At 34.1% G+C, this 14,559-nt stretch overlaps 1 protein-coding gene across 10 annotated transcripts in view; it reads left to right on the top strand.

The window, feature by feature from the left end:
- LOC127838685 (cytosolic carboxypeptidase 2-like) overlaps positions 1–14,559 on the top strand; it is a 177,655-nt gene that overhangs the window by 47,042 nt on the left and 116,054 nt on the right. For 7 of the 10 annotated variants that reach the window (XM_052366575.1, XM_052366580.1, XM_052366589.1 and 4 more), the window contains exon 1: positions 8,969–9,772. In XM_052366575.1, coding sequence (XP_052222535.1) covers positions 9,418–9,772 — 355 coding nt within the window. In that variant the 5' untranslated portion in view covers positions 8,969–9,417. Of the gene's footprint in view, positions 1–2,677; positions 2,798–8,968; positions 9,773–14,559 lie in introns of those variants that run through there. The other 3 variants (XM_052366636.1, XM_052366647.1, XM_052366566.1) reach the window with 2 other exon arrangements.

The raw sequence follows: 14,559 nt of genomic DNA, 5'->3' as shown, positions 1-14,559 counted from the left end.
GTAATTATTGTTCTTAAAATTATTATTCTATCCACTTTTCAAAGCTGCCATTTATATCGCTATTTTAGGCAATCAGGACTTTGCTACGGACAGTTGTAAGTTACATTTCTATCTAAGGTTTAAAATTGAACATTCACATCGATTTAATTATGACAAATAAATATTTGAATACCATTTTCAGTATTCATTACGATCCCTAGTTATGAATGAATATCACAATACAAGTTCAGTAAATAATACGAGACACATCTAAATTGGCACAGGCAGAACTGCATGTAGATAAAACATGGGCAGCGATTAACACCTTACTCTTCAAAGGCAATTTATGCTGGTTATCTTTGATCTTATAGCAAGTTTGATGTGCTTAATTGGTTTTCAGGAGATACATGAGTATGTAGTTATCATCTTTATCTTGTAGGAGAGCATTGTGTCCCTTGTGCCCACAATCATCTTGTATTGTATTGTGTTTAAATGAGATTACCATCTGTGCACAGGCTTGGCGAAATTGGAAAAAAACTGCCGGTCATCCGGACAGGCATTTCAGAAAATGTGCCGGTCCGGAGAAAATTTAGCCGGACCGAAAAAAACAACAATACAACTATGTACATTAAGATAAACCCTTTTTTTCTCAGAAAAATCGGGAAAAAACGCATCGTACCGAAGTATGAGCGTCCTAGAAACTGGTCCATATTCCGTGTTTTGTTGAATTCTCAAATGCGCATAATTAAATTTGTATTCCGAAACACTCTTCCCAATTTAATTTTTACTCGACGTTATCACATTCTTCAAATAAACTGCAAATGAACAGTGTGTTTTAATCCTTTCTCTCCAGAAAAGCGCGCGCAAATTATTCCCTACATGTACAACGTCACGTCAAACGCATGGAAAGCATGCGTGTATTAAATTTCTGTTAAATGTTTCGTGGTAAATTTTAATAGAATGATATCGCGAAGAATGTGTGAGTGTTGTGAAAACACGCTTAGCGGTTTTACTGACCCTGTGTAGACTGCGATGTTTTAACAAAAGGGATTAAAATGTGCGAAAGCAGTTGCCGATTTTGCGAGTTTGAAGTAGGTGTTGTGTAACCAGTTGGATTTGCTAATTGTACGTAACAAACCTATTGCAAACATCAACACAATGAGCGATTTCATTTTCATGATGTAGACTGTAGTAAACGGTTTGCTCTTCGAATTTTCAACTTTGAAAAAATATGATATGTTTGCACATTTATTTTGCCGGTCACAAGGACCGACGGACCGGCAATTTCGCCAAGCCTGTGTGCATTTTGTGTATTCTGTTTGTTAATGTTTGAAAATGATGATGTAGCAGCTTTATTAATAGATCTACTTCCATGACCTATTTCCATTGAGTTAAGTCAACCTATGTGTTGTATATTCCTAAATAAGGAAGTACACAATTCCATATATATTTCACTTAAAAATAACATTTTGAGTACAAGGTGTAACTAATATGTGCAGTTGTTTGTCATATATTAGAGTTATTCAAATTTAACATTAGAATGTTGCAAGAGCCACTTAAAGCACAGGATGTCAGAAAGGTGCAAGCAGTTACCTGTCTTTAGCTTCCTGAAATATAATTAAATTGTGTATGCCCCTCAAGGGAGGCATATCATAATCAGGGGATAGCAGTTGGCAGGAGATTTTCTGACTTAAGTCACACATACCATACGTCCCGGATTGCCGGGATTGTCCCGGAAATGAAGAACTTGTCCCGCAGTCCCGGAAATCTGTCAAATGTCCCGGATTTTACAAAATCCATATAAACATGTACCTTATCTTGGGCTTAACTGCACCTCGAATCTGTGTTCCCACTAATCCGCAGCGTCTCCATGGCAATGCCTACCCGAATAGGTGATCAGCTGGGTGTCAAAATTGTTCAATTAACAGGGGTCCTGTTATCATATCGATCGTCTCACGTTCGCAGTCAAACCGAAAAGGTGGTCTTGTTTAATGTGGCTGTTAATTGGCTTTAATATACTACGTTATAATTTCCCTCTGCGTAAGGGCAAAGGAGTTGTTCACACATCCTTTAGTCCAACATCGTTGAGTAAAAAATTAAAAGCATGTTATGTTCGCATGTTTAACTGACAAAGAAGTTGTGTACAAGAATAAGCATATAAAGTTGTCATCCTCACTCGGTTTATTTCTGCCTCAGTGTTCTGAACCCACAGTAATTATAGCAATAAAAATAATAAGCGAATTTGAATTGCGTTCGCAATTGCAAGCACCATTGTGAATTGCCGTTATTGCACTAGATTTTCGGGCGCTCTTACTTTTCGGACACCCAAAATGTATCCCAGAAAATTATACTTTTAACTTAGTTTTTCTTCCTGCAGATGATGTGACATGTTCACAATAGCAATTTGATGCTCTTTTCTAACACGAAAAACATGTGGTAACGGAAGTAGTAATGTTTAATTTGATTTTAATAGATCTAGTGTATTTCGGATACTGTAGGCTCTCGAACTTAGCAATTTACGATGTGAACAAAATGCATATATGTCTATATATATTGCTACATGTATACATGTCCCGGAAAATCGGCAAATGTCCCGGAAAATTGAGCTCAATGTCCCGGAACTGGTCTGATAAGTTATGGCATGTATGCTTAAGTGTCCAAATTAAAGTTATTCTCTATGGTTGCTATGTATTTGCAGGACGAAACCAGGGCTACCGGAGCACATTTCAGACATATGCAGAATGGGAGAAGAACTATTCGCTCATGTCCGGATCTGAGAGCTCGGAGTCAGACTCTGAAGATTCAGATGATAAGAAAGGTGAGATTGCCAGAAAAGGTGAGATTGCTATGTGTATGGTGTGAGGGGTGTGCAATGCAGGGCTTGTTGTGTTTTAGTACTTACTGATGAGTCTTTATAAGAGGTCAACTCCTACAAAAAACGTGTTCAAACCATTCTGGTTTTCCCAAAATACTCATTTTGCACCATGATTTTCTTCTCAGAACTATATAATATAATAAATGCTTTCTCCCAAATCCAAAAAATCATTCTTGCCGTTTGGCATATACTTGCTAAATTTATGTTAAAGACTTTATTAAAGGACCAATGTCAGTTCAAATGGCCCAAAAAGGACGACTACTTAATTTGACAAAAATAATATCGTTATAACAGACACAGCTTGTTTGGTAATAATAAGAAAACATTCTGACATAAAAATCATTATGTATGATGGATCCTGTTCCTTTAGCACTTTTCATGTTAATATTTTGAAGTCAAACTTGTTTGTATTTTATCTATCCATTTACCAAGCATTATAGCTCAGTTAGTTACAGCGATGTCTGTCGTCACTGTATTGCTCTTGAGTCATGAATTCGATCCCAAATAGGGACTTTATCTTGTTTCTGAACTTTTGATAATTTGTTTCTGTAGAATTTATAATTTTGTTTCTGTATTATACTTGATTTACTTAATGAAAATGGTTTAGTAAGATGCATTTATGTAAACAAAAAATATAATTTATTCTGCATAAGTTATCCCATTTTTCGTTGCCATGGTCGCTTTAAGATCTAAGTACTTTATCTGAGATTTGTTTTTGTGCTGCTTATATTTAAGCATCGTTGGATACCCACGTTCGACCCATTCCGTTACTCTCCATTTATCGACTGTGGGACATTACGAGCTCTTTTCACCGTTTTAGGGTGTGTCAAATCCAGTAATTTCATTGGATCCCTCACGGTTTCATGAGGATATTTTTTACCAATGATACAACTCGTACTATAGAGTCTTCGGGTTTGTTGTCAAAATTGCGTCATCCGTAGAAATGGTATTTCGTCGTGCATGCGTATACTTTAAAATTGAGAATTTAAACGACTTTCAGAGTAAAAGTATCTTTAGTCTCTTACATGGGCGCGGCGTCTTTTTAAGCACTCGGACAGGTGGATGGAAAAGCTTGGTGTATCAAATCGCATTTATCCAGCATTGACACCTCAAAAGCGAAATTCTTTTTGTAAACTGCGATTTCGTTGGTCTACTGAAAGGTTACAGTTAAGGTCAAAACGGTGTGTATTGCATATATTGTCCCAAGGCTAATGCTGGAGAGTAACGGAATGAATTAGTTGTGGGTATCAGACGATGATATTTAAGATAAACATGTCAAAGTCAATGTTGAGGTTCTAATCTTATTGTGCTGCATATTTACCTGTGAAGATTTTGATAGGGTTTAATTCAAAGCGTATGCATGTGAGGTTGCCCTCTGTATGTGAATGAGAGACTAGAACAGGCGATTTAATTGTAAGGAAATACTTGTATTTTTAGAGTAAAATACAATTCAGGCAAACATACTATTTATTGCTGGTTGTAACGACAAAAGCTACAAATCATCTATGCATTAATTTGTATATTGTTCATCTTTAAAAAATATATAAAAGAAATTTAAGTGTTTGCAATTCCATGTTGTATTACATTTAACATGACAAAGATTCACAACTCTTGACAAGGAGCACTGTGGATTATCATGTTTACTTCCCTTGGATGAGATTGTTGTTATATTACATTCCATTGTCTGTGAGAACAACATTCACAAGCAGTGTTTGTTTGATTAGTCTTTAAATAATTAAAATTAAAAGAATAGAAACCAAGAAAACAATAGAAAAGAAAACACATTTTACTATTAGATAAAAATGTTCATTCTGGATAATCATGTGGATATTGATTTCAGATGTTAGGCAATTAAATCAGTTATTTATACTATTACATAGTGCATTCTATTAAGTTATGTGCACCATTCAAACTATGAAATAGTTAGAAGGAAAGCTTGGTAACAAACTTTGATATTGAAAATAACTTGAGATTCCTACTTAGCTAGACTTTTCACTTAGTAGTCCAAGCTATGCATCTCATCAAAATGTCTTAAGTATTTTTTCGTGCAATTCTCTGGTATAGGTAAACATGCTACCTCTCCTGTTTCTATTACAGTGTTCAATTTAAAATTAATACATGTGTTTGGGGAAACTGTGTGAAATCTGAAACCAAGTTTCATAACTCTTACCTCCAACATTTTTAGCAGAATTTCTTTTATGTATCAGGTACATCAGCTACTTCTCCATACCACTGTTTATACTAAAAGTATGCATTTGTAACATGTTCAGGATAATGTTTGAGGTAACTTGCCAAGTTCTATATAACTTTAACCTGCCATTTAGCAGAATTATGCCTTTTTGTACTAAGACAATTCTGGTTAAGGTTTGCATGCAGCTACTCCATATCTCTACAATTATATACTACATATATTGAAATAAAATGTTACATATGTGTGCAGAGATGGTCTTAATGAGTATTTGCTTACCATCACCATTAACTGTGACCAGCTGTTCTGTGGCGTCTCATCTGGATCCAAACTGTTTGCAAAGCCCTTCAACATTCGGTTCCCGCACTGAAAGAGTTAAACCAACCCTTGGAATTATTATTTGAGATAACTGACCAAGGCTCATAACTCACACCTGCAATTTAGCAAAATAAATCCCCATTTTATGCTTGAAAATTCAGGGTTCCATTAATTTTGTGTTCTACAACTCATCTCTATTCTTCAATAGATATGCAATGAAATATCTAGGTATGTTAATTGTTTTAGTGTTTATTGTACTATGGTCACTGACCAAAAGCCACCACTCTAATGCTGATTTATTGAAGGATTGTGTAGTGGGCCTTTAATAATTACCAAAAACACAAGGACACTTTACTAAATATTGAAACACTAATTTCTTTAAATGACAATTGTTTGGATTGAGGTATTTTGCTGTAATTTTGTGTAAAATTAGTTTACATGCAGACCAAGCAAGGGTTTACATTTAGGGCCAGTCTGGTCAATAAAAAATATTAATAATAGTTATATATGTTTGAACTAAATAACTTATTTGAAATGTGTCATCACAGTCACAATATCAGGTGACTGACAAAAAATGGTAATTACGTTATCAAAGCAGAAGAATATTCAAGTGTGCCGGCATGGGAACACTCTTTTTTTATTGCACATTTATAATTTTAAAAAACAACACATAACAGTCTCAATGCCTTTTACTATGAAAATAAAATGCAAGTTGATTAATATGCAAAATAACTTTTCATAATATTACTGGGCTGTATACCTAGTTGTTTATTCTATATTAAGAAGTATAACTAACTTAATATTTCACAAACACTGTTTGACTATACTGAAGTCGTGGAACATATTCCTCTACCAGCAATAAAATGGAACATTGTTAATGGCTCTACTGATCTCTAGGCTTTACTTGCATTATTTAATAAATCCTGTAAATCCTTTGAGTGATCAAGTTATGTATTGACACATGTTGCATGTTGAAATATTGACAGCAAGCAGGACCAAAAACAAGAGGTGATATCCAGTAAGCTCTAAACTTCATGTAGTGCTATGTTTAATATATGGAATAAGCAAGAAAATAATTTAGAGATAAAGAAGATCAGGTAAAAAATGTGTGCCCACCCCAGTCAATCATTAAAGGTTGGTGTTTCTGACAATATTATCCCCCCCCCCCTTTGAAGAAGAATGGGAATATTGGTGGGATTAATGTTTCCTTAATTAGCTGTGTTTGCTCCAGTTCTCCTGTATAGTTTGCTTTCATGCCAACTGGTCAGGAACTACCCTGTCTGCAATAAAATCACTCACTGCACAGTGGTCTCGAATGTGCAAGCTGATGGTCTGGAGCTATTATGGTCGCATATGACATAAGACCCATTTTTGCATGATTCAACTTTTATGTGGGAGATAAACATAGCAACTCATAGCAAGCAAGTTTGGGGTCTTGAGGCCATCCTTCTAATATATTTGCAAAGAAACTTTAAAGTGATTTTTATGTCTTAGTTAAAACTCTTGTTAGTGTTTAACTAAATATGAAAAACTCTTTCGAGTGGTGATATGTAAATATATCTGTCACACATTTCACTTTTGATACTATTCAATTGTATCTTTCATCTTTTGACTGAGCTACCAAATATAGAAGCCTGTGTTTTCACCCGCTGAGAGAAGTTTTCTTAAAACAAATAGTGAACACATTCTTAATCAAGTTTTAAAGTGTGATTAAACAGCTGTTGGTGTACTGTTACAATACTCATTTATATAAATGTTATCTTTATTTAATGTTTGACTTTTAAAATAAGGTATTTTGTCAACTTTTTATAAATATCTCATATTCTGGAATTTAAATGTGAGTAATTGTGGAAATAATGCATTTTATTTCAAAGCAATAAAATATAGCTCACTGAATTTCTCTTTTATTTGTTTATCAATTTCAAATAAAAATATGACGTTTATGTGCAAGATAAAATGTTAGAAATGCAACACTGTTACAATGGGAAAATTACTTACCAGTCATACTGGAATATTATGTTTGTGCTGTGTTAAATTTCATATGGTGGTGAATAGCCTGCAGCATAATATGGAACTCAAACCTGGAACCTCTCACTATAAGGGCAGTGGTCTTCCAAGTCTAACTGGATCTCTTTCAAAGCTCTCAATGCCCTTTTAAGTTTGGTTATGTCACAGTAATTTGATGTTGATGATGCATTTAACTGTTTCTACTAAACTCAGTATTGTTCATAGGAATAACAAAATAGCTATCATTGAGCATATATCCGCTCAGGAAAGCTAAACATATGAAAACTTGTGAGTAAATCTCTTTTGAATTGTTTATCTACTCTTGAATATCTTATTGTTTTGATAGGCTGATTAAAATTACTTTGGACATGTTTTATTAAACCCATTTATGCCTTGTGGACTCTCCCATCCTTCTAAATTTGATCAATTTATTTCCAAAATTAGGGATGTCTAGTATATTTATTTCTATATTTAGAATATTTCTTACAGAAATTCCTTTAAGCAAACAGTGCAAACCCAGATGAGACGCATCAGCGTCTCATCTGGGTCTAGGCTGTTTGCCAAGGCCTTTTTTCTAGAGGCTAGGCATAAATGGGTTAAGAAAGAAGCAAACCTTCTGGCCACTAATGAACTTTGGACTTTAATGGAAAATAACAGTTTTGAGTTAATTTGCTTCATGTATACAGTTTCATTTTGGCACAGGTAAATAAAAATGCAGGAAAAAAGATTCATCATTATCTGGCAATTGAAATAATTGTTACTTGTAAAAATTTGTTTAGACTTGCGTGTTTAATTGACAATACAAATTCACAAATTTCATTTTGAAAGCATTATTTAAGAGAGCAACAGTTACTATTCACAACTTATTTTTTATCTTATACACGTTGATAGTTTATTGGATAAATAATGAATGCCTTTCCATTTGAAGCTGACATATGATATGAAAATATAAATGCTATTCATTGATGCGAAAACATTACAAAACTAGTTCACATTGATCATTTTAAAAGGAGGTAATAAGATTTCTGCTTATTATTCTGTATTGTTGATTTTGGGTCGAGATAGACCTTAGATATGGCACTCGTAAGCTTCATAATCTCATTGGCCAATCAATCGTGGATAAAGAACTTCAGAAAAACATCATATTTTGTCTAGAGCAGTGTTTCTTTTACCCTATTTTAAAAACAGCGTTGTCAGACTGTTTAATTGGACAAAGATAAAAACAATGAAGCGTAGCTGGTTCCTCAAATAACAAGTCTGAATTTTATAATGTGGTAAAACAATACAATCATTGATATTATAAGGTATGAGATATTTGATCTTTTGTCCGAATAGATTTTTTCCAATAGTAAATTCAATGCTACCCCTGGGTTGTCAGTTTTTGTAGAAGCCGTATGTCTGTCAATATAAGGTTAATTGTCATTACAATCGCTGTGGATTTTTCTGTTCTTAACGGTAGCCAAGTGATAGTATTACATTTGTAGAAAATGCAAATAATCGACTGATCTATCTGCCTGTCTAGTTCAAACAATCCTTGATGTAGTTATAAGCTGTAGGATAGATCAAATGTACATCGGTTTCTTATTTGGTAAAGCAGTGTCTATTGAAGTTAACATGCTTTATGAGCAACATTCACCATAAATTTGTGCCTTGGAAATTAGATGCTTGAGAGGTGCTCTGTGCAATGAATGACGAAATTGAGTTTGAACATTGATAAATGAATTCAGATAAATGAAAAAAACAACATTTGTGTGTTATGGAAAATGGGTTTAAAAGATGGTTGAAATGGATCATTGAATGTATAAAGAAGTTGGATTAATATCTTTAGTGTTCAAGATGAAGAAACGATATAAAGGTGATTCAACAGAGCACATGGTTTACTCTCTGTGAAAGTTAGGGAGAGTGATAAATCTGTGCATTATAATTTCATCACAAACATTTTAAAACAGAAAAGTCTTAAGTAAAAAACATTAGTTTTTGTGTCACATACAGCATCTAGTCAAAAGTCAACTTATTGTTCCGAGGGTTATTTTAGACATTCTCGGATACCATGTATCCAATAACTAAATCTGTGACTCAGTATGGGTTCAGAGCCCTGAATGGGGACAGTACAAACACAGAAACGGAGGAATACGTGTATGCCGATGATCCTAAAGATGGTAATGACAGCAGCGCAGAAGAGAAGAGTGAGTCCTCTACTAAGATCTTACCCAAGAGGATGGCCCAATCTGCTGGCCCTGCGATGGCCTACATACGCGCACATGCGCAGAGGTTGAATAGGGAGAGGAAGGGCCATAACTCTGAGTGTTCTGAGGAGGAAGAGGATACTGATTGTAGTTTTTCTGTGCCCTGGAGACTTATTCCGGAAAGTATAATGGAAGAGTTGGAGTTTTATAAGAATGCAGGTAATTTGTACTTGAAGTTGAGGCTGCAAGTTAATATAACTCCCAATAAGTATGGAGAAATATTTTCAAAAGACAAAGATAAATAAATTTCATGTATGGTTAAACTGATACCTGTACAAGATGTAACAATCTAAGCAATAATGTAGTTAATATTAAAAGACAGTTTAAGGGTACACATGCTTTCCTTTTTTCAAATTTGATTGATTTTATTTTAACCTTCTTTTGCAACATGTACTATTCAAAATAAATTGCAAGGACTTTGGGTATTTTTGCTTTGCAGATTTGCTATGTTATGGGAAAAGAACACTTAAGGATAAAGTTACCTATTTGAAAGTAACACTATTGTTTTCATTGTAAATAATAAGTGTTACATTACATGTTTAATGCACCACTGTACGGTATAAAGATAATTTTTACTGCCTTGCTAAATGAGCTATCTTTTAAAGCGACGAGGTAGAGTGTCTGCCTGATTTGGAATCAGGAGGTCCCGGGTTCAATCCCGGATGGTCTGGGTTACATTAATACAATTATTGACTTATTGTACAATTTTTTTTATTTTCTCTGCTTTGGTCTTAAAGTCCTAATCCTTTAACACTTTACCACTCAGAAGCAAAGCGAATAAGGCTATGTGCAAACAGCATAAAACCAGAACAGCAAGTAACTCATGGTCTGTTCAAATTTTATGCTGTTTGCTGCTCATCAGTATTTAGAGGTTTGAAATGAAGCCTTCAAAACCTTAATCTAGTAAGAAAGGTCTTTAATAAAAGGGACTACAAATGCATCAAAATAAGTATCTAAGTGGTAAAAAGTTAATTACAATTCAGTTCATCTTAATTTGGCAAATTTTCTAATGAACGTAAGTGACATTCAATAGATTTAAAACTGTTTGTTATAAATGGCTACGGTTTGATTTTTACTCTTGGTACTAAAGCAAGATTGACTGAGTGAAAAAAATTGTGTACATGCTGATTTTGTCCCAGAGGTTTCTCTTGTTACATAACATACATAATAAAAAAGCACTTAAACATTATCTACCTGAATCTGAATTTGTTGTTTTGAATTAACAGTTGAAATAATTAACTATAAGTTCATGCATCGTGTTTTGCTAAGAACACAAAATATAATCTTTTGTGTTGATGTTGCATGGTTGCTACAGTTTTAAATTAATAATTAATAAATATCAATTTATGTTGTTATAAAGAATTTGTTGTTTTACTTTTTTGAATCTCTGAAACTTATATTTTAAAAATAACGTGTTTTCTCTAGAGACCTGTCAATTATCAATAAGTGTATATGTGGTCTGTCAAAGCTCTACCTCTACCTAAATAATTATTCACATGAGATGTTAAACCAATGGGACATGTAATAGATTCATAGCTGACTTATAGGCACTAAAAGACTCAGGGTTGTAATTGGACAAGGCTTTGCCTGTATCTTGCACTATACTCTGTTGTCACATGTCTATTTGGGACCAAATAAAAAATTCAGGGTGCACTAGATATAACATTTTCTTGACACACATCTGTAATTGCTGGTGTCATCTGGAATAAATTTTTTGGTTGTGTTAGTTGATTCCCTGGATTGAATGTAGCAGTGTTCTCGTCCTGTGACAACTTAAACTGATGTTAGCTCTTTGGTGGCTCTATGTATGATCATGTAATACGCCTACACATTTGAGAAATTTGTATTAGAGCTGTTACGATTCACCCATCTTTCGATTCGATTTGATTTCAATACCAAATGGTCCGATTCGATTATTTTCGATTCTTTTCAAATTAAACTATTTGCTGCTTTTTTTGCAAACTATTTCATGTTTGGTTTGTCCAGAGCATGAATTAATGTGTTTGATATTTGCTATGAACTTATTATGTTGTACATTGAAAGTGTTTAATTTTTTAAATAAAATTTTAAAACGCAACATTGTTTTATAAGTAACAAATTTATTGAACAAAACTTCCTGATGAGTTATTCTTAAATAACATAAAATGCACAATGTATCACGTGTGTTTAACAGGGAAAAAAACATGTAAGTATATAAACAACTTCCAGTTGACTTCTTTACAGAATGCACACAGTTTAGTAAACAAACCATATGGGTAACTTACGTCAACAAAACACGTTTTGGAAGATGCCTTTGCATCAGAACCTTTGCGAAACCAGAAACGTTCCCATACTTTTGATTTTAACTTTGACGGTGCGTCTTTCTGCATGGTTGAAGAAGCCGTTTTACCGGCTGATGTAATGCTCAGCATGTTATTCATTCATTCATTGGATGCCATATTGGCTATTGACCAATCACAAGACGTATTACAAATGACAAGAATGTTAAGAAGACGAATTTGGAAAATAATGTTTAAAATGCGGATCAATCGAGATCACAGTGAAACGAAACGAAATTGGCTGTATTGGTATCAAAATCTAATCGGCGGTGTTGAACCGGTTTTTCGATGCATCGAACCGAATCGTTACAGCTCTAACTATGAGGAATCATGTACGTAAAGCAAAAGAGTGCAAAAAGATTATACAATTAATAGTGAATTGACCCAACAATATATTCCTGCACGCTGGACTGGCATCTTAACTACCAGAAAACAGTAAGTATTAAGAAAATGGTGTAGTAAGAATGCCAATATTATTATATTTAAAAAAAAATTATATTAACTTCAACTGTGCAGTGGGGTCCTTCTGTTGATTTTCTCTGTTTTTGTGCGGCATTTTCATAGCGATCTCTGCTTTTATATGATAATAATAATTGGGGACAACACAACGTCCACTCAATGATGTCTTGAAGTGTCACCTAAGACTCTACTGTAACCCTGCAGTTTTTTGAACTACGACTGCAATGCAACCACTAATAACCTGAATAGTGAAAACCCTATAGCTAAACTGCAAACACAGAAGGGTCTATGCAGTCTCAGGGCGTCTTTGAATGAGTTGCTTTTTTACTCTGTTAACAGGATTCATTAACTTCTTATAATGAGAACAATAAATGGCAGTTCATTAAGTAGTGTAAGACATGCACCAATAGATCTCTGACTGTGAAGGGGATGTTAACTTGGCTGTAACATGCAACTAATGGCTTGTCTTAAGGAAATAAGTGACCCATAGACAAGTAATCATCTATGCAATCTTTAGTTGCCAGCTTGTTACCATTAATGGGCAAATTAACGGTACACAATGATTATAGGATAGACCAGAAGTTAATCCAACCATTATTAAATATTTATTGACTTTTGGGAATAATTGTGGTTAATGTTGTTAATATAACAGTAGGGTACCTATTCCTCATTTCACAATTACCTTAGAGATGAATTGATTAATTGATTTTATAATTACACCTTTTTTTCACCAAAAGGTAATAAGGAAATAGGATTTACAAGTATAAACAATTTAATATCCCCGGTAATTTGTTTGTGAAGAACAAAGTTTTGATTATTTTATTTTAAAAAACCAGTTGGGACTTGATTTTTGTTTATCGAGAATAAATATAACATAACTAAATATAAAAATATAATTATTTTTTTTAATCAATATGATTGATAATGATAAACTAACCTTGCTGATAAATGTCTTCAGCCATAAATCACAGCAACATTTTTTGCAGAGGCTTGAAAGTTTAAATCTGACTGTTTAAATTCGTTAACACTTCAACTTTGGGATTAACATACTGTTTTGAAGCCAAAAATCATCCCTAAATCTTGGATTCATTACCCAGCACATTTGTAATCTTCATGATGTAAGGGAAACCAATGAGGACTGCAGCTATATTTTGTAGTTCTTTCCTATTATTTTGATGTTCTGAGATAGGCAGCATCTTTTTCGGCGTAGCTGTCTAAGCCAGCTTTTCACCTTACCTGACCTTTGTAAGTGTCCAATAACTTAAATTCAAATAAAATTTCCCGCGGCTAGATCAGAATGAATACACTTCATTTATCCCATTGGCTGATTTGAGCATAATTCCCCAGAACATCGGCAACACGACCGCGTCTTTGTAACGATGTTAAATGCGTATTCAGCGTGAATCTACTTTATCTCATATAAAAAGGCTTGAGGGATAGAACAGTTTCACACTCAACTCACAACATCAATATAATTTGTTTGTGCCCCTTTACATTTAGAAGTTTTTGTGCGCCATAGCGTTTGTACTTAAAGGCCGTTTTCTCATATTTAGTAATTACTACCGCATTGCATTCTGTGATCACGTATATTTTAGTATAAAGCTTTAAACAAACCGTCGTTCCAGCAGTGGAATCGTGACCTCACTTTAATGCATTGCATTCCATCTTGCAAGGTATAAAGTTCAGTTCCCGGTCAGTACAAGACTCATTATATAAACTCTGTCGCGTTAACCCGGTGAACATGACCAGAAATATCTTTATTGCAGATATACGGCGATATAATTATGGTATGTCAATAAATTTTTGTTTTTCAATAATTCCATAAGTACTAGTTTTGATTAATTTAGCGACCAACTTATTAAGCATGAGCCCGATGATTCACGATTCTGTTAACAACCGTATCAAATAACTATGTCCAAAAAACCACTACAACATGTCTGTTTGGAAAAACGCGCGTATTAATATTTAAAAAATGTACTGTTAATTCGTGTGTGGCCATTGACCCGTGTATTTTCATTTAATTTCCATTCCTCTTGTGTATTTCTGTTGCATATTACAGGATACCGTTAGTGTCATCGTAGTTACACATTAAAATCCAGAGGGCGAGAATGCGACAGTACGATGACGAGAATGTGACAATACAATGACGACAGTGGAGTAATACAATGG

The sequence above is a fragment of the Dreissena polymorpha genome, chromosome 1 (assembly GCF_020536995.1).
Source record: "Dreissena polymorpha isolate Duluth1 chromosome 1, UMN_Dpol_1.0, whole genome shotgun sequence".
NCBI classification, from domain to species: domain Eukaryota; kingdom Metazoa; phylum Mollusca; class Bivalvia; order Myida; family Dreissenidae; genus Dreissena; species Dreissena polymorpha.
This window is presented reverse-complemented; position numbering and strand designations above follow the sequence as displayed.